This window comes from Calliphora vicina, chromosome 5 (genome assembly GCF_958450345.1).
Source record: "Calliphora vicina chromosome 5, idCalVici1.1, whole genome shotgun sequence".
In the NCBI taxonomy this organism is placed as follows: Eukaryota; Metazoa; Arthropoda; class Insecta; order Diptera; family Calliphoridae; genus Calliphora; species Calliphora vicina.
In genome coordinates this window covers 42,811,410-42,837,591 of record NC_088784.1, presented here as the reverse complement: position 1 = coordinate 42,837,591, position 26,182 = coordinate 42,811,410, and the positions used below count along the sequence as shown (strand labels likewise).

Genomic DNA, 26,182 nt, shown 5'->3' with positions numbered 1-26,182 from the left:
AAGGAAGAAGATGAAAAATATTATCTGTGAAAATTTTGCGTTTGCCTGTGAAAAAATCAATTGCTAGTTGACTTCTTTGAAAATTTTTGCGTAGTTTGTTTGATAAATTAATAAATATTGTTATAACAAACTCTTTTAATAAAGACATGTAAGTAAATTAAAATATGGTGAAAACATATTTCAAGAATGCGTTAATATAAAAATACAATCAGAATATGCGAAAAGAGTATAAAAAAGTAAAAATGTATACGTTCAAGTGTGTGTGTATAAGAGCTGTAAGAAGGCGAAAAAAAAATTTATAATTTTTATTTTCTTTTGAAATTGAAATATAATGGGACCATGTTTTTAATGCTTTTTTTACAAGATATTTGTTATTTTGTATGTAAATTTACTGCAGTTATCCGGGGTACTGGTCAATTTCGTTTTTTAAATTTTTTGCATTACGTTTTTTCTCGTTTATTCTTCCAAGATGGCCGTTCGTAACAGTTTTTGTGGTGTCTTTACGTTGCTTTCCAATTTGTGTTTTGTTTGCAAGAAAAATTGACTTCTAACAAATAGTGACGTCTTGACATTTTTTTGTTTTAGTTGGATAAAGATAAATCGACTGAAATCAGTTATTATTTGAAAGAAAATTTATTTAAGATGAAGATATTTTGGTGATATGTATTGTTTATTTGTTACATGTTTTCTTTTTTTTATTTCTAATTGTTTTGTTTTAATGCTGTTTTTTTTGTTTGTTTGATTTTCTCATTCATATTAGAATCGATTATAATTGTTTCTGTTTTATTTTATGATTTTTTCGTAATGATGACACATCGCTAAACGTAAATTCAAGTGTATACATACGCAAAACTGTTTAAGATCGTATATTTGTTTGTGTATATGATACATTTTCATCGATAAGCTCAACAATACGACATTAATTTCTTATTCCCACCTTAACATCTATCTCTCGTCCTTTGGATGACTCCTTAACTGTCATCGATTTTTCGTAGTTTCCCTTTATTTGGGAAATTTAATTTTACAATAATCCAATATTTGTAATGTCAAAACTTTTTTGTCTGTTATACCAAATCGTCTGTTTGGAATCCAAGTTAATTTTTTTGGGAATTATGTGGGGGCGTATCGTTATTTCTGTATAAAATAAATAAAATCATGTCCACAGCATTAGCAAATTTAAAAACTAATCATTGCTTTTGGTCATAACTAACTTTTAATTGCATTATTGAGTTATAATTAGTTATTGAATATTATAATAGGCCATAATTCTACAATTGCGATATTATTACACCTAAAATGTATACATTTCACTCAACATTATTTTAGTTAAAGTTCTTTTCCTGAACGTAAAGTGGACTATGAATAATAGATTGGGAAGTGTATAATTTGTGAAACTATAATTAGTTTACGTTTTTAAGTGACAAATATTTTATAAATAAAAAAATAATAAATGTTATTGAAATAGGTATTAGTATTTTAATAAAATTACAATTCTACTTACGTGTAGTGACATATTTAAATGAAAAATTAAATACGCATTATCTTTTTCAATAAGTTTTGAAAAAAATAAGTCTCTTTTTTTTTGATATAGATAAGATCATTACAGCTATACTTTTGTTACATTTAGGCTGCCCTTATACCAAACTTTTGTTTAAAAATTGGTTTCGACTTCAATCGCTTATTTATAAAGAATATTAAATTCTTTTTTTTTACATTATATTTTTAAGGCCAATAAACTGTACATATAATTTATTTTTGAATCTTTATCAAAAAATATTTTATACTTTACGCTACCATTTAAGGTGTACCTAAAATGTGCGATATCTTGAAAACGCTTTCAGCATGAGTTTCCAAAAAACTGACAATAGTCAAAACCGCAGTTTCGGTTTTAACAATTTTAAACCCAATCGATTTCGTTTATTGCAGCTTACTTGTCAGGAGATATAAATGGTTTAAATGAATTGGTAACATTATTTATGGGTCGAAAAGTCAAAAATCGTATAGCAGAAACGCAATCTACGGAAAATTCTAAGAAAGTTTCCTCAAGAAACCATAGGTCTAAAATCAAATTCTATCTTGCGCAATTCGTCTTTTATCCATTTAAAATGTTATTGATGTTTGTTACCGATGCTTGCCAGTATTATTGCCCAGTATAGCCATTCATATTGTGTGCTGCAGTGATGGCAACCTTGCCCAACAGTGAAATGCAAAATTGTCTATTCTCTTTTGAATTTATTTTCCGTTTTGTGTCTTTTTTTGTATTTATTTTTTTTTATAACATTTCAGTCAGTCATCGTGTATTCTTCTTTGTTATTGGTAGTGTTTGAACAACGGGTATATTGACGATTAACCATGAATTTTTGATGCGAAGTTCAACATCATATGTTTAAAATAAATAATATTGTTAACATTTCGAATAACGGTGCTTTAATATAAAAGGTTGATAAATAAAATTATAAATAATCTGTAATTTAATGCATTCAACTCGTAACAATACAGATAAAGTGTTAAAAAATATTGTGTATATTGAATGAATGAAAAGAAAACAAGACGATTATAAATAATTCTGCTCTTTGAAAAGGCCACCAAACTAAATCTAACAAATATAATAGAAAACATAATGTTATGTTGTTAATTGTGGTATTTGTGTACAAAACTCAGCCAACATAGGACAATATTGTAGTTTAAAATTATTCATTTAATTTCTTTGTTGTTGCATGATACTTGCATAATACAAAAAACAGCATCCAACAACCAAAAATTGGACTATTTACCCATTCGATATTTATTTTTATCTTTCTTGACATGTTATTTAAAAACTCAACACATGTAGGTATGATTGTATCTATACATGGATGAATTTATTTAAATTTGTTTATTAAAAATTTACATTTTTAAGATGGATAATACCTATAGTCATTCATAAATAAAAAAAAAAACACGCAAAGTGAAAAACTTTATACGTACTATCAAGTGCAAGGTCTATAAAACGTGTTGGTAAAAAAAATAAACAATTGTTCGAGTTGAAGTAATTCTCCATTAAAATACAGTGAACAGAATAATTGAATATTTCGCATTGGATTTCAAAGTTATTTTATTATTCGTTAAATATGTCTAAGTCAAACTAAAGATAGTATATATATATTTAGAAAAATCATTTAACCCTTTCAGACATTAAATAGAATTAGTTGAGATAAAAAAAAATCAGTGTAAGTAATTTGAGGCTGCTAATTACAGGTAAATCGTCACACCTGCCTGTCAGGTGAGGTCAAATATATTGGACGAAGTTTCTTAAATAAATTAAAAAAATGAATGTAATTAATTGCAATTAATACACAAATAGCTAGACTAATACTCAATACTTTTTATTAATATTTTGATAACGCTAATAACTGTAAAAATCCATCCATTTTCGTCAACGCTACATGACTTTTCCTTTAAAGTCAACCAATATATTGGACAAAATATCTGAAAGGGTTAATTTCGAAAATAGCGGATTTTTGAAAAATTTTAGTAGCTTTTGGTAAAAGCTGAGATTTTTTTTTAATTTTCTCGTCTTATAAGTGTCTCAGATTCTAAGACAAACGGTTAAACAATTTGTTCGTACTCACTTTTGGTGTTTTTGTGGGAGATGAAAAGGCATGAAGCGGGTTCAAATAATAATACTTTATTATTCGAAACCGCTTCTCTGGATATACTTTATTGAAAATCCCTATCGTTGTTGTATTCAATAAAATTTTCCATACAAATTGTGTATCTCTTGTTAATGCGAATTTAAACCAGTTAAGATTTTAAGTGAGTTAGGAGGGAGCTCAATGAGAATCTAATGCTTAACATTCATTATAGGATTGGGATTCCGTTTATACCTATATTCTACAATTTTACAATCCTTATAGGTACATGCGGAGTCGATTTAGTGATGAAGGAACTCGTTTTTCAAATGGTTTTCCAACAAAGTAATTTCGAAAAAATATTTTATCTGAAAAATCTTGAAAAAAATTTGCTACTTTCAAAATAATACCACAACATTCATATTTGTAACGTTCTTAACACATTATTATTAAAAGTAATAGGTATGTTACTGTATTTTGTATTTTTTTGGCAAAAAAGAAAGATTGCCAACCAACTACCCACAAAGATTTAAAATTTTCCATTTTTTTTTTATCGAAATTGTATGCCAATTTATTTTTCTCACTCCCCATAGGACTTTCATTTGACCATCCAAAAAATGAAGCTTACTGGTAGAAATTCGACTCTTTTAAAACACTTTTTACCACTTTAATGAAAAGAATTTTGAACCTTTTAAACCATATACATATGTTTCATCAATATTAAAAGTGTACCAAAAAAAAAAAGTGAAGCTTTAGATGCTTTTAGCTTGAAAACCTGATTTACACATGTGGTCAAAAAAATAGGTGTGTGCATTATTTTTTTTTAAGAAAAGCAATAAAATTTACATCAATGAGTAATATTTCGTATTTTTCAATCAGGAAAATGTATAGTCCTTTAACTAAATAAAGGCATATCATATACTCTAAAAGGATTTTAAGTGTAACTGAGTAACATCATTCCTAATGACCAAAAAAGATTCCTCGAAGTGAATTTTAGCGATTGGAATAGCTGAAACCATTATCCTGCTTATTCACGCAAAAATAATATATTAATAGTGTAGAAAAGAAGACGACAAAAAATGTAAAATATCCTAACTATCCACTAAAAGCAAAAGAGTTCATTCTGAAATTTCCCAAAAAATAATCTTATGGTATGAGGCTGGTTTACTTTGAATAGAATAGCTCCAATTAAAAACACAGTGAATGGTTATGTGTGCAAGGATTTATTGAAAACAGTTATGCTAAAAAATATGCCTCTATAATGTAGACTTCAGCAAAAAAATTACTCTACGCACTCATCGAATTTGGAGAGTGCGTGGTTTTGGATGCAGAACTTCACATTTTTTTAGTATCCAAGTCAATCCCCGACCTAAATACAAAGTAAAATCTATGAAACAAATTAAATAAACACATTTCTAAGCTTTTCCGTAGTAATGACAAGGAATTAACTTTTCCGAAGTAAACCCCTATCGTAAGATATTTTCGTTCCTGCTGAGGATAACAACAGTTATTGAATGGAGTAATGGCGGATATACCAGTCCGAATTAATATTTATCCAAAACAATAACCGTCTTCGACAAATCCTTGTTTGAATTCGAAGTTTTTTCAATACATACACATATTTGTCATGTCTGAAATAAATTTAAATTAAAAATTCTGAATTTTTCACATGATAGACTTCCGCTAGTGGAATTGATTTTCATTTTAGAAACGTTTTTCCTAATAAAAAATGCGAAATATTCCTTATTGAAGTAAATTTTTACAATTTATATTGCTATTTCATAAAAGTAATACACAAACCTATTTTTTTGACCACATGTGTATATCAGTTTATTATTCCAAAGGTAATAATTTCTTTGATTTTTCATATTCAATATGCCTATAGAGGGCAAATCATGCATGATCAACCCATAATTTTAGAATCTCTCACCCATTTTCTCAATATCTGGTTATCGTTTTTCGTAACGATAAACCTTCAATTAACAGTTTTTTGTATGAGAACTGTCAGTTTAACGTCACGATAAAAAATAACCAGAGATTGAGAAAATGGGGGTCTGTGTTTTATATTCATCTTATTGTAAATTTTTTGTTGCAATTGTATTTAGAAGACATTCTACAGAACCTGACATCAAACATTTTTAACTTTAATAGAGGATGTTTTATTGTTAGCGGTGAACTTTTTCTAGGATTTAAATAATTTAAATTTTACGCGTAACGGTCACGGAATAACAGCAACACTAGTCGTCACTAGGAGGTAAATTTTGACCATCGTATATACGCGTTTAATCGAATAATTTTTATTCGAGTGATAACCATACTTTATAGAATACATATGTATATAAAACCTTAACAAGTGTATGCGCATGATCATTTCATACTATGTACATACATAATAGAAATGTACGTATTAATGACGTCGTACAGTAAATATATATGTGTACAAACGTACATTTATATTCATGTAAATCTATTGATTATTAGAATGAAACAATAAAAAATTTAGAAAATTTAGAACCTACATGAATATAAAACATCTTAGTAGCAAAGACGAGACACCCACCGTTTAATTTTATGATATGCATATGTATGTATGTATTAATAATAAATATTTATGCATTTATTTCCTATTTTCAATACCAGATAGTATTACTGATAATATACTCGCAAAGAAAAAAAAAATAACAAGTTTCAATCTTATCACAATTCACTTTTTCATACGTATTTATATTTTTAAATCATGTTTAAGGGTAATAAAGTGTCTCCTAGACTGGTTGTGATTGTATATTATATACAGCAGCTATAAACACATGCGAATACAATATAAAAATTGCTAAGTTTGTTTGTTTTTGTTTTTACTGTTGAGTTTAGAATCTTTGACATGTTTTTTTAAGTATGACTCATATATTCCAGTCTAAGTCAGCTGGCTTCTCTCAGAGATTCAATTAATTGTGAAAAATACACAATAACGATAATTTTGTTTTTGTAATCTTATTATAAAGGTGAAAACATCAATAACAACTTGTATATGCTTTGATTAGTAAACTCTAAAACATTTCGAATTCATTTATAAAATTAATATAAATTTAAAACCGATCTATTAATAATACGTGTAAAATAACGACACTGACATCATCTGCAGGTTGTTTGATTCATTGCTTAACTTCAAAATGAAAACGAAAGAAATTAAAGAATAACCGAAGTTCAACTTTTATTATAAAAATAAAACTGTGGATGTATTTTAGAGATGCATTTATAAATATTTGAGTTCCTAATTCTTCATAATATCAGTTATATGAATAATAAATAAGAACTTAGTTTTGAATGTTTGGTCTCCGTCAGAATGTTTAGTGTAGAAACCGTCCGTCCGTCCGTCCTTCTAATGGATATTTTTAGATATTTTTTTTTGTACGCTTTGTCATAAAATATTAGATTCACAGTTTTTATTTTGATTGACGATAGACAAAAGTTAACGAATTTATTTAAACAATAGCAAACGCACAAGTTTGGCACTTCAGAATAAATTAAGTTAATATAGTCATTGTTACAACAACAAATTAATTGTACAATGATGATTGTTGTTTGAAATATGTATAAAAACTCAGTTGAACTAAAAATGTTTTCGATTATTTTAACAAGTTATGAATGTATGTATAAATATGTGTATAAAATATAAAACATAGTACATAATACATAATACATATTTGCAGACAACATGAGTAGATACTAGGGTATTCATTCGACTAATGATCGTTCGATTAATCGAATAATTTCTTACGAATAATTATTCGAACAATTAAAAAAATTTAAAAATTTTCGAATAACGAATAATTCGAACAATTTTATGTAGAATAATCGAATAAAACGAATAAATGTTCATATATATTTAAATTAATTAAATTGCTCAAAATATTTCACAATTCCAAATTTAAATAACTGATAATGACTCACAAAAATTGTATTGTTTCTGAAATTCGAAAAATAACTAAAGACAAAGGGACTTTCGATCCCTGCAGAAGAGTGTTCCGAAAGCTCCTTCTATTAATATTACTGTAAGAATATTACTTAGGACTTGAACCAATGAAAATATGGCAATTAATAATCAAAATTTTTAATTAGATTAAAGTGGAGTTGAATGTGATGGAGAATGTGATTTTGAAACGGTCGTCGAAAGTGATATTGAGGATGACATTTATAATGATTACATTGAAATATATGAAGGTCATGATCTTAAAATATATGTATATAAGTGATGTTATTAACCGCGTATGTAAGAACGTGTTGCAAAATATTTAATAAATCGAATGATAAACACAAATATTACAAATTAACGCTTTGTTGCAAGAAGAGCATGGAGTTCGTCTTATACATGATTTTGAACATCGTTGAACATCTTTGTCTAACATGGTAATAAACTTTTTGCGTATATGTAAATGCGTCAATCATGCACTGTCTGACTTCAAAATAGCCACGTTCACTGCCAATGATATCAAACTTTGGACAGATCCCCTTGTTGTGTAATTCCCCAAGATCACTTTATTAAGCAAAGATTCGGCAACGTTGATAGAGCTTGATGTATAATACAATTTGTTATAAATAATTTAGAAATAGTGAATAATTCATTTACTAAAGAATTAGTTACTCAATTTAAAACCCGAATTAATGAACGACATAAAAAGTTCTTAATACGTTTATATTGTATTTGAATTCAGGATCATGTCCAACCAGATAAAATTTTTTAAAGCATAGCTCCAAAACAGAAACTAAAGGGTCTGCTAGTAATTTTTTTTGTAGATTGTTCGGGAGTTAATCTGATCAGAATATTTCTGTTGAAAATTTAATGGTTGACTTTGTTTTCTAATGTTTTTTAACATTATCAATACTTGAATTTTTAACTTTAACGTTATTTTTTGTTTTTCTTTAACAATAAAATATTAAAAAACCGACATTAAGACTTCATTCTTTACTTTTTAATTTAATCGAATAATTCCATTAATTTTAAACGTGTGATCGAATTCTTCGAATATGTTAAAATCTCTTAATCGAATTATTCGTTTTATTCGAACAAGAGAAAAATCGAATAATTCGAATACCCTAGTAGATACTTTAAAATGGTATGATAGTAAAAAAGTACTTTAAAGTGCAATGAATAGTTTGCAAATACACATTTATGACTTTGTAGTTGAATATTTGTCAATTTTGCCTAAATAACGTGGTTTTTACATAAATAGTACCCAAAAAGTATGTATGTATTAAGGTCATTCTGGAGATTATAATGCTTTCAGATATCTTTTGTAGTAGATAAAATTATAAAATGCAGTACGAGTATTTGACAATATTCATAAAAAACTTTGTCACAAATCCAATGGCTTAGTTTTTTGGTTCTCCCCAGGAAAATATGTAGGTACAATTTATTTTTTAATTGGAACAGATGCGATTTTAATTTTTTTTTCTAATTTTGTATGTACAATAAATCAAAAAATAAAATATTGTCAAGAAATATGTATGTATATTAATTCATACTGTTAATAGCTTTTATATTTTTAAGAACAGCTTATATTTTCTTGGGCATCGACGAAATTACTAGCTCTATGATACATAAATTTCTGTAGAATAGTGGTATACATACCAAATTTGGTATTGAAAATTAGCAAAATCTGATAAAACTACATAAATGTACAAAATTTGGCGTCGGTATTATATTTGTGCTGAGTATATAAAATTATTTACAGCCTCTTACTTGTTCATGTAAAAAAAGGATTGTCGGATTCAAAAATGTTAAACGTTCTTTAAAAAATATAAATAAATGCTAATAATTTAAATATTTACCAAGAAAGTAGTTTAGGGAGGAGTTTTTTATAGCGGACAATTGTGAAAATGTTTCGTGACTGTATCTTACAACTTATATGAATCACCAAAAAAATTTTTTCACTAAAATATATTTCTTTATGACTCTAATGTACACACATACAATGTAGTACATACGTTTGTTTGAACCCTTTTACTCATTAATGTTCACAGATTTGATTAATTTGTATTAAAAATTTTATTTTCTTATTTTTTTAGTTTTCCTTAAAAGTGCTGGGCACTGGAAAATATATATTACATATATAAATAGTTCGATACAAAAAAGCATATATTTTCCAAAAGTGGAATTGTAAAAACTTGCCTTAAGTTGAAAACAGCATGAAAATGGTGTTGTCGCAACGGCAGCGCGAGGAGCTGTGAGTATTTTGGATTATTTTTATTATTGTTTTTAGAATCGCATTAAATTTGTATAATTTACAGTAACCAAGCGATTGCCGATTATTTGGGCAGCAATGGATACTCAGAATCTTTAGAAGCATTCCGCAAGGAAGCTGATCTCAGTGGCGAAACAGAAAAAAAGTTTGGCGGACTACTCGAAAAGAAATGGACATCAGTAATACGTCTACAAAAGAAAGTAATGGAACTTGAGGCTAAACTTTCGGAAGCAGAAAAAGAGGTTATAGAAGGTGCTCCATCAAAAGCTAAACGTAGCCCCGGCGAATGGATACCAAGGCCACCTGAAAAATTTTCATTGACCGGTCATCGTGCCAGCATAACACGAGTAAGAGACAAATGCCTTTTATGTTGTTCACATTTTACTGATTATTTTCTTTTTTATTTAATCATTAGGTTATATTTCATCCAATATTCAGCCTAATGGTGTCAGCTTCTGAAGATGCTGTCATAAAAATTTGGGATTTTGAGACAGGCGAATATGAACGCAGCCTTAAAGGTCACACAAATTCTGTGCAAGATATTGCATTCGATGCTCAAGGAAAATTGTTAGGTAAACTAAGAGCTCAATGTTTATTCTGAAAAACATCATAATTTCAATTATTATTTTTTTTTGCTACAATTATTAGCTTCATGTAGTGCTGATCTATCCATCAAACTATGGGATTTCCAACAGAGTTATGATTGCGTCAAAACAATGCACGGCCATGATCATAATGTATCGTCGGTTGCTTTTGTACCAGCTGGAGATTATGTTCTTTCGGCTTCACGTGACAAAACTATTAAAATGTGGGAAGTTGCAACAGGGTTAGTATTTTAAAAAAATATGTTACCATCATATCACATGACCACATCCTCGTCCATTTGTTTTTTTCTTTCTTCCAGTTATTGTGTTAAAACTTACACTGGACACAGGGAATGGGTACGTATGGTACGTGTGCACATGGATGGTAGCATTTTTGCATCATGCTCAATTGATCACTCAGTTCGAGTTTGGTCGACAAATTCAAAAGACTGCAAGGTACGCGTGTTTTTTCGATTTTAAAATAAAATCAGTCAATAAATAAATCTAATTTAATTTTTAATATTAGGTTGAATTGCGCGATCATGACCATACAGTCGAATGTATTGCATGGGCACCAGAGGCTTCTTCTTCAGCTATAAATGAGGCTGCTGGAGCTGATAATAAAAAGGGTCATCATCAAGGACCCTTCTTGGCATCTGGATCAAGAGATAAAACCATACGCGTAAGTAAATTATACATATTTTTTCCTAAAATAAAATAAAAATGTAGCTTTAAATTAAAAAAAATATATACACATCTGCTCAAAATAATAGATACACCAAAATTTATTTTTTAAAAACGAAAAAAAATAATGGTATATTGTAAAATTATAAAAAAAATTCAGTCGATTTTTATTTACAGTTAAAAGGAGAGTAAAAAACAAAAACAAAATATTTCATAATTAATAATAAATATTATAAAGTAAATTAAATTTCTTAAATTTCGAAAAATTTGGTGCTCATAATAATAGATACATTTTTAAAAATTCTTATTAAACAAAAGCTAATAAATTTTATCTTAAAAAAATTAGTTTATTATTAAAGTAAAGCTAGTATCCAGTATATCCACCTTTGTTTTGTAAAACTTTCTCCACTCTTCTGGGCATACTGGATATCAAGTTCTGACACTTGTCCAATGGAATCTCGCACTCCACAAGTTTTCTATTGGGTTTAAATCAGGGGATTGGCTGGGCCAGCTTAAAACAGGTACGTTATTCTCCAAGAACCAGTTTTTAACTAATCTTGAACTATGTTTTGGGTCGTTGTCCTGCTGGAATGTCCATATTAATGGCATATTTTCCGATGCATATGGAAGCATTACGTTTTCCAATATGTCTCTATACCCACTAGCATTCATGGTATCTTCTATTCGGAATATCGGACCAACACCATTCCATGAAAAGCAACCCCAAACCATTATGTTTCCCCCGCCATGTTTTACCGTCTTTTTTGTAAATTTAACGTGGAATTCTTTTCCTTTTGGTCGGCGTACATTTCTTTGGCAGTCGTTTCCAAACAAATTTATTTTTGTTTCGTCGCTCCATAAAATATTTCTCCATTTTTTTTCGCCTTCACACCCGGACCATTGTAAGTGCTCTTTAGCAAATTCTAATCTTGTCTTGATATTTTTTTGGCGCATTAGTGGCACTTTTCTGGCAATTCTTCCCGGCAATTTAGCTTGTAAAAGACGACGACGAACTGTTTGTGGACTGATTTCGTTACATAGCTCCGCAGAAATAGCTTTCGATGATATGAAAGGGTATTTTTTAACCATAAGGACGATCCGCCTATCTGTTTCTGGACTGGTTTTCTTTGGTCTACCGCGAGTTTCTCTTTTTTGTTTTTTAGATAAAGCATTTTGGACAAAATGTAAAGATCTTCCTATGCTCTTTGCTATTTCCCGTAATGATTTTCCTTGATTTCTCATCGTTTGAACAATTTTTTTCTCATCTTCGGTACAATGATGATTTCGTCCCATTTTCTTCAAAAGAGTCCTATTTTTTATAAAATTGTTGCTAAAATTTAAATTATACTTACTGTTTCACGTAAATAGGAACAAAAAATTGCACAAAAAAAAAATTGTATATAAACAAATTACAAATTACTGATGTGTATCTATTTTTATGAGCAAATAATTTTTTGTAATTCAAATAAATTCGTTTTTAAAAATCAACATGAAAGCAAATAGTTGCCAGATTTTTGACTGACATGACATTGCCAGATAGAAATTTTAATAATATGATGTATTCTTAACGCTTGCGAGGAAATTTTCAATGTTACCGCCATTTAAATTTTTTCCAATTAGGTGTATCTATTATTTTGAGCAGATGTGTATATGTATATCGTTAGATTAGTATGATGTATGGTACCAAGTCCCATTTCAAGTTTTTTTTCTTGAAAAATTTTACATAATTCTCCAGAAAAACCTTGCAAATTCAAACTTTTAAATTAGATTTTAACTATAAGCACTGATTGCCCATTGTGTAGATGAAATCACAAATATTAACTCAAAAAAGCGTAACTACCTTTTTTCACACAAATTTATTTTATTTATTAAATTTATTTTTTTTTATTTAAATTTATTTATTTTTAAAATTAAAACAAAAAACGGAATTCATATAAGAAAGAAAACATAAATTAGTTCGAAAAGGCATTTAAGATTATTATTTGCAAGAACTGAAAGAAAAATAGCACTACGATTAGGTATGTACTTTTCATGAGCCCAAATTAGCTCTCATTGTAGACAGGGGACCCAAGCCACTACAACGGAATCTTTCTCATAAGCCTTATCTTTACACGTTCTTGTTGGCATATCAGGTATTTCCGCTTTCATCAGTATCCCCTTGTGCTCGCTTCTTATAGTAATAAATTACCACGAATTTTGACAAAAGTTCATTTGTGGTTGGATTTTCTACTGCCGCGCATAAATATCCTTATTTCATCATCGTTTTATGTTTTAAAAGGCTTTAGCCAATACCAAATTTCAAATTCCAATACTATGTTTAGTAAATGTTCTTAGTATTTAAGAAAATTGTTTTAAAAATACCATAGTTTAACATTGTTAAAGGTGTAATTAATATGCTTAATTACTTTCAAAACACTTATTTTTGACATCTGTTTAAATTTGTTTAAAAATGTTTAATATTGTTTTTAGTGCAGAGGTCTGTAGTCAATGTATTTTGTTATTGTATCAAACATGATTTGTTTTATTTTTGTTTGACAAATCGGAGTGTCTCGTCTATATGTATAATTCTCTATGGGTCTAACATTAATGTTATTTTTTTAACCTCAAATATAATAATTTTCTTAACTATTGAAATTAAATATTAGAAAATATGCTAAGAAATATTTATAACGAAATTTGGAATTGAGATATGCATCCAATTTTATTTTTCTGTATCAATTTGTAATGGGTTATCGGATATTAGTATATATCTATATTTTATATTTAAACATCTACCCAATAAGCATTTTTGCTGGAATTCAAGTGTAAAGCAAATTTAATTCCAGTCATACATTCAAATTTCAAGGGTTGAAATACACTTGTATCACACTTTAATTCAATACCATTCTCCAGTGAAAAGGCACCTTGAATTCAAGTCAAACATTATAGCATTTTTACAGTTTAATTCAAGCCTTGATTTCAAGTGTAGTTCAGGTAGAAAAAGTACTTAAATTCAAACTTTGAATTACAGTTTATTTCAAACCTTGAATTATAATGCAATTCAAGTCGAACAAAATAATTAGATTCAAGCTCTTATTAATATTTTTCTTACTAATTTTAAATTAAAAAAACTTTATTTTTTAAAATTTTTATTTTTTCAAAAGATTAACATAAAATTAAACATGAAATATTAATGTTAAATTATGAAGAAACAGAAAACTAAATGTATTAATAAATTAAAAGAAGTTACATTATAGTTAAATATTATAATTCAAATTATTAATAGTAAAAAAGTCTAAATAAACCAAAATGATAAAATATGTTGTAAATTAACGTAGAAACTGACATTATCATAACAAATGTAAAATATTAAAGTAATGGAAAATGTATCTGTGCTTAAAGACTAATTACAAGATATTAAAATTGTTGCTTATTAGTTTTTTACTGTGTCGATTTTTTGCCTGTTGGAAATGCATTATAACTGATTTTTCGAATTCAGATTCATTGTGATCGGCAAATTTTTCTACATATGCAACTGAAATATTTTTAAAACTTAGTTCAAATGTTTTTTAAACTTAAATCAAATGCAGATTTTTAGCATTTTATTATTGTGACGGAGAACAATTTTAGATTTAGGGGCACCCTAAAGTATACACAACTATTTATCTGATATTGTTGAACTGGTATCAACAAATGCTAAAAAACTAAATTGTGTAACATTTTGTACTAAATGTTTATAAATTTTGTATGGAAATTTAATTATATAAACTTTTTACAAATTTAAAGTTGAACAAAAGGGAGTATACACATACAAAAAAACTAACTTAAACAATGTACATGGGGGAAAGTGTTTGTTATTAAACTTTGCTGAACATTTAATGTATTTAAAAAATGTTTTTCATACATTTTTAAATTATGGTTTTGGGTTTCCCAGAATATTTTTTCCGGAAACGGGAGTGAAAAACTTCATATCATTCCCGGGAAATTCCAATAAAACTGAGAAAAGTAAAGTAATAAAATTGTATTATTTTATTTAAATAAAAATAGTGTAATAGTTTTTTTAATCAGAAATGTTTAATAATCAGTATATTGATTAATCCGAATGTTCGTTTTTTTATTTTTGTGGCAAAGTTTGCAGTCATATAGAAAATTATTTTGCTTTATCGTCAGCAAAGCGATACTTGCATCAAATAAAGGTAATTCCGTTTGAAAAGATTTTTAAGCTTTTGATATTCGATATTTCGGTTTACGAAATTACTTAATCATGCCAACCATGCTGTTCCAACTACAGACATCTCAAGACATTCGGTTTTAAAGTTTTTAATGTTTACTTTTTTTAATCAAATTTTAAAATATCGTTTTAAGATTTCTACTGAATAAATTAAATTGGTTTTATTTATTTTTCATTAAGGGTCTGGCTCAGGGTTCTCAGATTTTTTTTCGAGACTTATCCCCAAATTAAAATGTTTCATCCCCGAAATTCCCCAAAAAAAGTTTGTGATATCCCCAAAAATCTCCAGCGAAAATACTAGTTTAATTTTAATTCATACATATTTTATTTTATTTATTTTTATTTATTTATTCACAGTAATATAAAAGCCTTCCTAGGCCAATTAACATATATTACAAGATTTATTCCTGAATAAAGATATCTAAAATTAAAAAAAAAAAAAATTATTCCAATTCATACTCAATACTTCTAGTTAATGGCTCCCCAGCCAAAATAAGAAAGAGAAAAAAAAAAAATTACCATAGTTAAATAATCCCATAAGTAGTAGCAAACATCATGAAATAAAAATTTGCATAAAACAATTAAACAGTTTTATGAACATTATAACAAAACTAAAGAGTAACTAAATACCTCATAAGTTTTAATCGAAATACATTATTCGAGTGAGAAAACACACGAAGCTCAAGAGGTAAAGAGTTCCAGCAACGTGCAACTCTAACAATAAACGATCGCTCAAAAACAGAGTATCTAATCCTAGGTATAATAATATAACTTACATGTACAATTCTTTTTATTTATGTAGTATATATGTATAATAATTTAAACAAGTAAGAGAGCTATATTCGGCTATGCCGAATCTTATATATAATATTTTTAGGTAAACAAAATTTATTTTTTTTGCAGTTTATTCATTTTTTGGAAAAAAAATTTTCGAATTGTTTTTTTGAATTTGTTTTTTTTTTCTAATTTTCAAAATTTAAAATTTTTTTTAATATTTAGCGAAAAAAAAAATTTTTGAAAAAAAAATCGGGTTAAAAAATATTTTTTCCGTTTTTGACCCATTGTAGGGTCCAACTTACTTTGCAAAGGTCTTCTATCATTAGATATCCATATTGACTATATTAATGACTTAGCTATTCAGATATAGGTCAAAAATCGAGGTTGTCCCGGTTTTTTCCTAATATCTCAGCCATTTGTGGACCGATTTTGCTGATTTTAAATAGCAAATTTACTGAGATGTTGTATTTTTAACAGACTAATTTTCAATTTAATTTTGAAATGATACCCTTCTTTATATACATTTAAATTTCAGATTTTATTCCATAAGAAATACCTTGAGACAATATACCTTGAAACAATAAAACAAAAATTTACGTCTATTAATAACACATATGTAATAACAAGGATTGCCAGTATAAAATGTCAAATAGCATATTGTTGAAATTTTACGACTTATCAGACTTAAAGTTCAATGTTTTCTTTCGATTTTAAAATAATCTCTTACATAAATTAAATAAAACAATTGAGTATATACAAAAACTAAAACGAAAAAATAAAAATCCGCAAAACATACAATATTTCCCCAAACCCAATTATTTATCCCCATTTACAAAATAAAATCCTCAATTTGGGGGAAAATCCCCTAATCTGACAACACTGGTCTGGCTCACTAAATGCAAACGAACATTTTCTTTCTTATTTTATATTGAAAACAATAAAAAAATCAAATTTATTTGTTGTTTTCAATATAAAATAAGAAAGAAAATAAATAGTTTTATACATGGTACAATCAGTTACCAGGTACAATTATTAGAGAGAGTTTCCAATGTTCACCCCTAAAACGTCAAACTATGTATTTAATCACTTAACTTTTTTTAATTTGTTACCGCGATATTTTTTAAATTTGTTACGTTTTAACTGAAATTATAAACACTTATTAAAAAAAATATAGTTTTTCTTCAATTGTTAGTAAATTTTTGTAATAAAAATTTTAATTCAATTATTTTTTTTTTGGCATTTCCTTTTTATATTTTTAATTTTCTTTTGTTTGACGTTATAGGGAATGTATAATTGAGAACATACTTTCTAATAATTGTACCTTGCTTATTCTACAATGGTTTTATATAAAATTGCGGCACACAAAAAAAATCCCGGAAATTTAAAATTGTTTTCCGGTAAATTTAAAATTTTGGATCCCAATTTCATTGCACAACCTATTTTGTTAATTTATGGACACATAAGCAATAAACAATTTGCAAACATTTTCCAAAAAAGCTTCTGAAATAAAAACTGTCTTGTATCTCATAAGACTGTGTGTATTTTCAACAAATATAAAACATTGCAATTGTCTTAAATATTTATACATACACATCTGCTCAAAATAATAGATACACCTAATTGGAAAAAATTTAAATGGCGGTAACATTGAAAATTTCCTCGCAAGCGTTAAGAATACATCATATTATTAAAATTTCTATCTGGCAATGTCATGTCAGTCAAAAATCTGGCAACTATTTGCTTTCATGTTGATTTTTAAAAACGAATTTATTTGAATTACAAAAAATTATTTGCTCATAAAAATAGATACACATCAGTAATTTGTAATTTGTTTATATACAATTTTTTTTTTGTGCAATTTTTTGTTCCTATTTACGTGAAACAGTAAGTATAATTTAAATTTTAGCAACAATTTTATAAAAAATAGGACTCTTTTGAAGAAAATGGGACGAAATCATCATTGTACCGAAGATGAGAAAAAAATTGTTCAAACGATGAGAAATCAAGGAAAATCATTACGGGAAATAGCAAAGAGCATAGGAAGATCTTTACATTTTGTCCAAAATGCTTTATCTAAAAAACAAAAAAGAGAAACTCGCGGTAGACCAAAGAAAACCAGTCCAGAAACAGATAGGCGGATCGTCCTTATGGTTAAAAAAGACCCTTTCATATCATCGAAAGCTATTTCTGCGGAGCTATGTAACGAAATCAGTCCACAAACAGTTCGTCGTCGTCTTTTACAAGCTAAATTGCCGGGAAGAATTGCCAGAAAAGTGCCACTAATGCGCCAAAAAAAATATCAAGACAAGATTAGAATTTGCTAAAGAGCACTTACAATGGTCCGGGTGTGAAGGCGAAAAAAAATGGAGAAATATTTTATGGAGCGACGAAACAAAAATAAATTTGTTTGGAAACGACTGCCAAAGAAATGTACGCCGACCAAAAGGAAAAGAATTCCACGTTAAATTTACAAAAAAGACGGTAAAACATGGCGGGGGAAACATAATGGTTTGGGGTTGCTTTTCATGGAATGGTGTTGGTCCGATATTCCGAATAGAAGATACCATGAATGCTAGTGGGTATAGAGACATATTGGAAAACGTAATGCTTCCATATGCATCGGAAAATATGCCATTAATATGGACATTCCAGCAGGACAACGACCCAAAACATAGTTCAAGATTAGTTAAAAACTGATTCTTGGAGAATAACGTACCTGTTTTAAGCTGGCCCAGCCAATCCCCTGATTTAAACCCAATAGAAAACTTGTGGAGTGAATTAAAGATAAGGCTTTCGAAGGAAGTTTTCAAAAATAAAGACGATTTATGGGAGAAAACGCAAAAAATATGGTACGAGATTCCATTGGAGAAGTGTCAGAACTTGATATCCAGTATGCCCAGAAGAGTGGAGAAAGTTTTACAAAACAAAGGTGGATATACTGGATACTAGCTTTACTTTAATAATAAACTAATTTTTTTAAGATAAAATTTATTAGCTTTTGTTTAATAAGAATTTTTAAAAATGAATCTATTATTATGAGCACCAAATTTTTCGAAATTTAAGAAATTTAATTTACTTTATAATATTTATTATTAATTATGAAATATTTTGTTTTTGTTTTTTACTCTCCTTTTAACTATAAATAAAAATCGACTGAATTTTTTTTATAATTTTACAATATACCATTATTTTTTTTCGTTTTTAAAAAATAAATTTTGGTGTATCTATTATTTTGAGCAGATGTGTATATATACATATTTAAAACTCAGATAAAAATATGCATATAAATTCTTTATCTTGTTTTTTTTTCGTTTATTTAAAGGTCTGGGACGTTAGTGTTGGTATGTGTTTATTTGTGCTGTCCGGCCACGACAATTGGGTGCGAGAATTAGCATTCCATCCTGGTGGTAAATATTTAATATCAGCCAGTGATGACAAAACAATTCGAGTTTGGGATCTACGTAACAAACGATGCATGAAGACACTTTATGCTCATCAACATTTTTGCACTTCAGTTGGTAAGTACAATTAAAATGAAATGAATTAATAATCGGTTGATTAAATAATTAAATTTTAAATTTGTTTTTTCGTTTTTGTAGATTTCCACAAAACACATCCATATGTAATTTCTGGTAGCGTAGATACAACGGTTAAGGTTTGGGAATGTCGTTAAGCCAATAGTTATTAATATAGAATGGGGCGATACATGTAGCGTTTGTTAGTTTGTACTCCCCAGGAGAAGATAAATACATACATAATACTATTTAAGAGCTACAATTTACTTCAATTACTGCAGAATATACACAGAACATACACACAACAAACATACATATACATTAAAATTATACATATATTTATTGATTATAATTTAATTTGAATACAAAAAAAATAAAGATGGATCTCTCTCAGATTCGTCGATATTAATTATTAGATTACATATACTTATATATAAATTACATTTAAAACTAAAAAAAAATGGCATCGTATATGTATTGCTAAAAACAAAAACAAAGAAATGCTAAATTCTTAATTTTTTTGTCATTTGGCGTAAAATCATATTCGATAGAGTCGTAACACATATTCATTTGTTGATCGAATCTATAACGATACTGGAGCGAATAAGCATTGACAATATTTGTTTGTCGCCATTGGTTTATCTAGTACGTTTGGGTCTGCAAAATTGTATGTTTTCTCCTAAATTTGAATAATAAGTATTGAGTAGAACTCGAATCATATATATTATGTACGTACGCCTTATAATTAATTAATTGTAATCATAAATACATTTGTTTAAGCTTTTTTTTTTTTTGCTTGCTGGATTTTTATTTTTCTATAATAATTATTATTACACCTAAACTATCATTATTAGATTTATGATTTTATATAAAACTTAAAGAAAACCATGTCTCTTAAATTCAAGTTCAAGTAGATGATTTAAGTTAATATTAATTCGTAGCAAAGTAGATTATTTTCCATTAGGGCGAGTTATATATAATAACCCCAACTGCAATTGATATTTCTACTATTACTATCAATGAATCAATCGATCTTTCAAATTGTATGTATAATGTAATGCATAAGTAGAACAACAGCAATAGACAGATCCTCTTTCTCTTTTGTAATTAAACAGCCAGCTTCCTCTTTACTAGATCGGCAAACGTTTTTAATGCATTCAAAAACATACATATAAATATTAAAAATATTCAAACAAATTTGTTTTCTTTTTAGAAATTTACTGAGCCTAATTTTAATATTTTTTCCTTTAAAAAGTTTGTATTCAATTTATATCCTGAACTGTATTTTTTGTTATTTTCTTTTGGTATAAAAGGAATAAAAGTAAAACTTATTTTGTTATTATTTTATCTTGATCTGGTGTTTTGTGAAAAATTAAACCCCGGCTTAATCATGCAATGAAAATATAAAGAGGATTAAGAGAAAACCCCAAATTTTTGTTTTATTTTTTATTACTTAATTTGCTTTAGTGAAAAATAGAACGATTATGACTTGCATATTAATTGATTTAACCATGAATTGGATTTAAGAATGTCAACAAATTAAACTTACATATTGCTATTTTAATTGCGTATATTTGTTAGATCATTAAATAAAATAAAAATTATTGAATATAAATATAAAAATTATACGAAAAATAAATAACAATTGTGCACCTTTAGAAAAGCTTTATAACAAATCAATACTACTATAATCTGTTTCTTCACCGCTCTCCATTTTAAATTAAAAGCCGAAAACATAAATTAATAATAATTATATATAAATACATGTATGTAATAAAAAATACATAAATGATTTAAAATATGAATAAAACGATAATTTTTGGAAAATTCTTAATTAAAGTTAAATAAAAAATCAAGGTTTAAAAATTACCATCATATATTTAAATAATACTTTTGTAATGGTGGGTGAACTTAACAACAATTGAAATCAATTTGTTTTATTAAGCGTTTTTACATTTTGAATCCATACAAACAAAACGTATAAAACATAACCTTTTCACAACATAAATTCTATAGAAATTTGGACATTATAACAATTACATGCATACTTAATATTTTTAATGATAATAAAGGGAAAATTAAGAACAAAATGCGTAATAAAGTTTATAATTCTACATGATTCTAAAAATAAATTTTTACGATAATTGAGGGCCTTTTCGGAAATGCATCACTGCGCTGCATTTGATGCGCATCTGTGATTAGTTTGCGATGCTCATGCAAATCAGCTGATGCGCAGACAATGCATCAGCCATTTTTGTGATGATTGTTTGATGGGTTTTTGCGCATCATATGTTTCACTGTTGCTTTTTAGAACTCATGACATTTGCAGTGTTGGCAACTTTTGCATTTTAGAATGTACTGCGCATCAGATGCAGCGTAGTGATGCATTTCCGAAAAGGCCCTGACTCGGCTATTCAACCAATCAGAAATATTTTTTGTCGTTTTGTTTTCTATTATTATTAAAATTATTCTAATAAACATGATTTTCTTATAATATTATAATAGTGTTGATAAAGGCATTTACAGACGACAATACTGAGTATTAATAATGGGTCTATTATGTATGGCAACCGAACTAAAGTTGCGTTGTCAGTTTCCAATGGTATAGATGGTAACTGGCAGCTATCATATTTTATTTAATTTACGGTCGGTATTCTGAAATCTGGTATGTATGTACATTAGGGTGGCACTTAATCAACGAACGTTCGAATTTGGCAATTCTCATCCCCCAGTTTGGTGAACATTGGTAAAAAAAATCATCCAGAAAAAATTTTAGGTAAATCGGTTGGGGTTAAGACGTGCCGCAAGCCCTCTGAAGTTTGGAGATGTATTTACAAGGGGAAAAAATATTTTTTTTTAGCTTTTGTAAAAATTTTGCCATTAAGAAATTACTTTTGCAATTTAATTTAAAAGAATAGAAATGTGCACGTAATTGTCATTCTAATGAGACATAAAAAACAGAAATTGGTCACAAAATGTTAAAGTTATTAAAAATTCGCCAGGTCATTAACGTGTCTCAGGCAACTAGAATATGAAATGTAGGAACAAAATTAACATATTTTGATAAATATTTAAATAAAAGCTCATTTTTACTTAAAATATATCCATATTTACTTGTTTATGAGTTTTTGTCTTTGTAGCATACGGTTAACCTATTCGCAGGTATGACCACAAAAAATTATTTTTTTAACGGCAGTTTCAAAACTCCATTTTCAAATTTTTAAAAATTTTGTTAAACAAATTTCAGAATTTTTTCAGAGTATATTTAAAATTGTCTGACCTATAATATTCTGAATAAGTATGACTTTAAATCCAAAAATTTCAAAACTTAAATCGCAGGTACGGAAAAACTATAGGAGATATTTTCATAATTTTTTCATATTTGTATTCCCTATAATATTCTCAATAAATCCCAATGAGATGATCAAAAACTTCTGAAATTTGTTTAAGAAAATGTTTAAAAATTTTAAAATGAAGTTTATAAACTGCCGTTAAAAAATTTGTATTTGTTTGTATTCGCAGGTATGAAATAGGTTAACGGTATCCTACAAAGACAAAAACTCATAAACAAGTAAATATGGATATATTTTAAGTAAAAATTAACTTTTATTTAAATATTTATCAAAATATGTTAATTTTGTTCAAGGTGCATTTAATAAGGTGCCATCGGCAGCACAGCTGATTATAGAAATAGCTCGCACAAATGTCAAACTACACAAAGTAAATTAATAAAGTAGCGACAGTACTACAACAAATACAACATTTACAAAAACCACAAGCAATTTTGTTTTTGGTTTAAGGTCTGAGCTGTCAAAGTTGCCTGTTGTTGTTTTTGCTTTTGGGCTTGTTGTATTTTTCGCCACAACAACCACAAGTAAATTGACAGTTCAGACCAAAGTAAAAAAAATAGTCAGCTGTTCTACTGAGTCTACTTTATTAATTTACTTTGAAACTACATATACAAAAAATATTCGCCCGTATGTCAAACTCTATATATAAAAAATAAGTGAATTCGCCTGTATTTATTTCAATTCGCAACTGCTGTCACCTTGTTAAATACGCCTTGATTTTGTTCCTACATTTCTTGTTCTAGTTGCCTGAGACACGTTAATGGCCTTGCGAATTTTTAATAACTTTAAAATTTTTAGACCAATTTCTGTTTTTTATGTCTCATTAGAACGACAATTACGTACACATTTCTATTCTTTCAAATTAAATTGCAAAGTAATTTCTTAATGGCAACATTTTTACAAAAACTGAAAAAAATGCATTTTTTTCCCCTTGTAAATGGATCTCCAAATTTCAGAGGGCACGTCTAAACCCCAACCGATTTACCTAAACTTTTTTTTCTGGATGATTTTTTACCAATGTTCACCATTCTGGGGGGTGAGAATGGCCAAAATCCATCTTTCGTTTATTAAGGGCCACCCTAATGTACATATCGTCCCCTTAATAAAACAATAGTGTATAATTTTTTTGCCATTTCGAAATAATTGAGTTTAAAATTTTTGTGTTAGTAGACATCTAGAACAAAAGTAATATTTCAATTGATCTTTTGACCCACTTTGTGGAAGTAGAAATTCACCAAATTTTGACCACATATAGAATCATTAATAATGGTGTATATGCTTATACAAAAGGTCTATTAATAAAGTCTGTGCAACTCTACAACAATTCAAAAACAAAAAGAAAAACAGGCATTTTCTTTGTGTAAAACTATACTGAACTTGTCAAAAACATTACCAAAACAAACATACATAATATAATTTTATTTTCAACAACATACATTTATTTTTTTAGATATATGAAATTAAAGAACTATTGAAGAGCATTAACGCATTTTTTATTAATTTTTTTATGTTTTTAATTTATTTTTTCCGTTTTCAATTTGTTCACGACACTTTTTCTTATTTTTTTATGTTTTTAATTTATTTTTTCAGTTTTCAATTTTGTCACGAAACGTTAGAAAAGTAAACAAATTTGAAAAAAAATACAATGGCGCTCTAAATATGTAAACAAATTTTGACAAACACAGTATATAAACACAAAGGGACAAAAAATTATCAGCTGTTTAGTTGCACAGACCTTATTAATAGACCTTGCTTATACACTATTGTTTTATTGAGGGGACGATATATGTATTTAAAATCGGGTATGTACTGTGAGGCCTCCATTATCCCTGATTCGATTAACCGGCAACATCAATTATCCAGGAAAGAAAAAGAAAATGTTTTTGGATTGATTTAAATTGTTTTGCATTGATTAACCGTAATTACCCCTATTATCCGGGATTATAATTTTTTTCGATTATTTTTGAAATATCAAACACAATCAGCCCCAATTATGAATAAAAATGCTTCCAAATACTGAGGATAATAGCCGCTTCGATGGGTTACCAAGCACTCTTGACATGTTGTTAAATCGTGGTTACCACAAGAATGAGTTTCGGTAATGGAATGGCCACCACAATTACCAAATCTAAAGAAAGTGGTAAAAAGTGTTTCTCGTCTCTCGTAATGAAAGATCCCATTCTTTCGGATTCTCAACGGTTGTCCGGATATACGACAGGATCGTCTGGTTAGCCCGTTCAACCTGTCCGTTAGCCCTCAGAGTACGGACTGCGGTCTTAACATGTTTTATTGAGTTATGGATACAAAAATCTTCAAAAGATTTGGACGTAAAGGCGGTTCCTCTATCGCTAATAATACATTTTGGAAGACCAAAATATGAAGTCACCTCGTTCAGGGCGTTAATTACGGGAGTGATCTTTGTATTGCGTACGGCCTTTACCACTAAATATTTACTAAACGAGTCCGATATTGCAAGAACATAACTTTGTCCTCTTTTGCTCTTCGTGAATGGACCCAAGTGGTCGATGTGGACGGTTTGAAACGGAATCGGTCCAACTTTACCAAAATGTAAACGGGCTTCGGACTTACCAAACACTAGTTGCATTATATGATGACAAAGGGTTGGGTAGACCCCCCTGATTAACGGTGGTATATACGGGAGCGTTTGATGTATTTGCTAAATACGACACAGAAAAATTACATCTCGGTGGTACATTTTCCTTTGACGACGTTTGCGCCATTACAAAGTAGAATGTGTCGTTGACGTTACGTTGACATGAGTGGTTAGCGGCGGCATACAAACGGGTCCACTTGTTGTAACAACAGGTGACTGTACCTTGGAATCGCGTTCATCCGACGGCGACGACACAAAACCACAAAAACCACTACTTTGCAAATCCGAGCGCGATTTTTCCAAAGTGTGCACGCTTTGCATCAATTCGTGATCATTTGAAAAACTCTTATATTCGTCATCAGCGTAAAAATCCTCAAGACGTTTAATCAACACGTTCTTATTACCAGAATATGGCAATCCAACATCTTTACATTTCCTCTTCAACTCATCAAGTTTAAATTTATTAAAATTATCAACGGAATTCATTATGAATTTTCTTATTTTTTTTTATACGACGACGCGTCGACTGCAGCTTTTTGCAGGTTGCAACACGTTCAAACAAAAGCATAAAAAACAGCACACATACAACGATATTACG

General features: G+C 28.4%; 1 protein-coding gene across 2 annotated transcripts; it reads left to right on the top strand.

Annotated features, from left to right (window-relative positions):
• On the top strand, positions 1-21,051 carry Lis-1 (LisH and WD40 domain-containing Lis-1). 2 transcript variants are annotated; one of them, XM_065510991.1, is made up of 9 exons: positions 1-148; positions 9,675-9,832; positions 9,897-10,197; positions 10,266-10,422; positions 10,499-10,676; positions 10,755-10,890; positions 10,961-11,116; positions 19,428-19,623; positions 19,705-21,051. In XM_065510991.1, exons 2-9 carry the CDS (start codon positions 9,795-9,797, stop codon positions 19,776-19,778), a joined length of 1,236 nt encoding a protein of 411 aa, XP_065367063.1. In that variant the 5' UTR covers positions 1-148; positions 9,675-9,794; the 3' UTR covers positions 19,779-21,051. The 2 variants fall into 2 exon arrangements, with proteins under 2 accessions (XP_065367063.1, XP_065367064.1); XM_065510992.1 differs by lacking the exon at positions 1-148 and adding an exon at positions 2,297-2,439.
• The last annotated feature ends 5,131 nt before the right edge of the window (positions 21,052-26,182 follow it).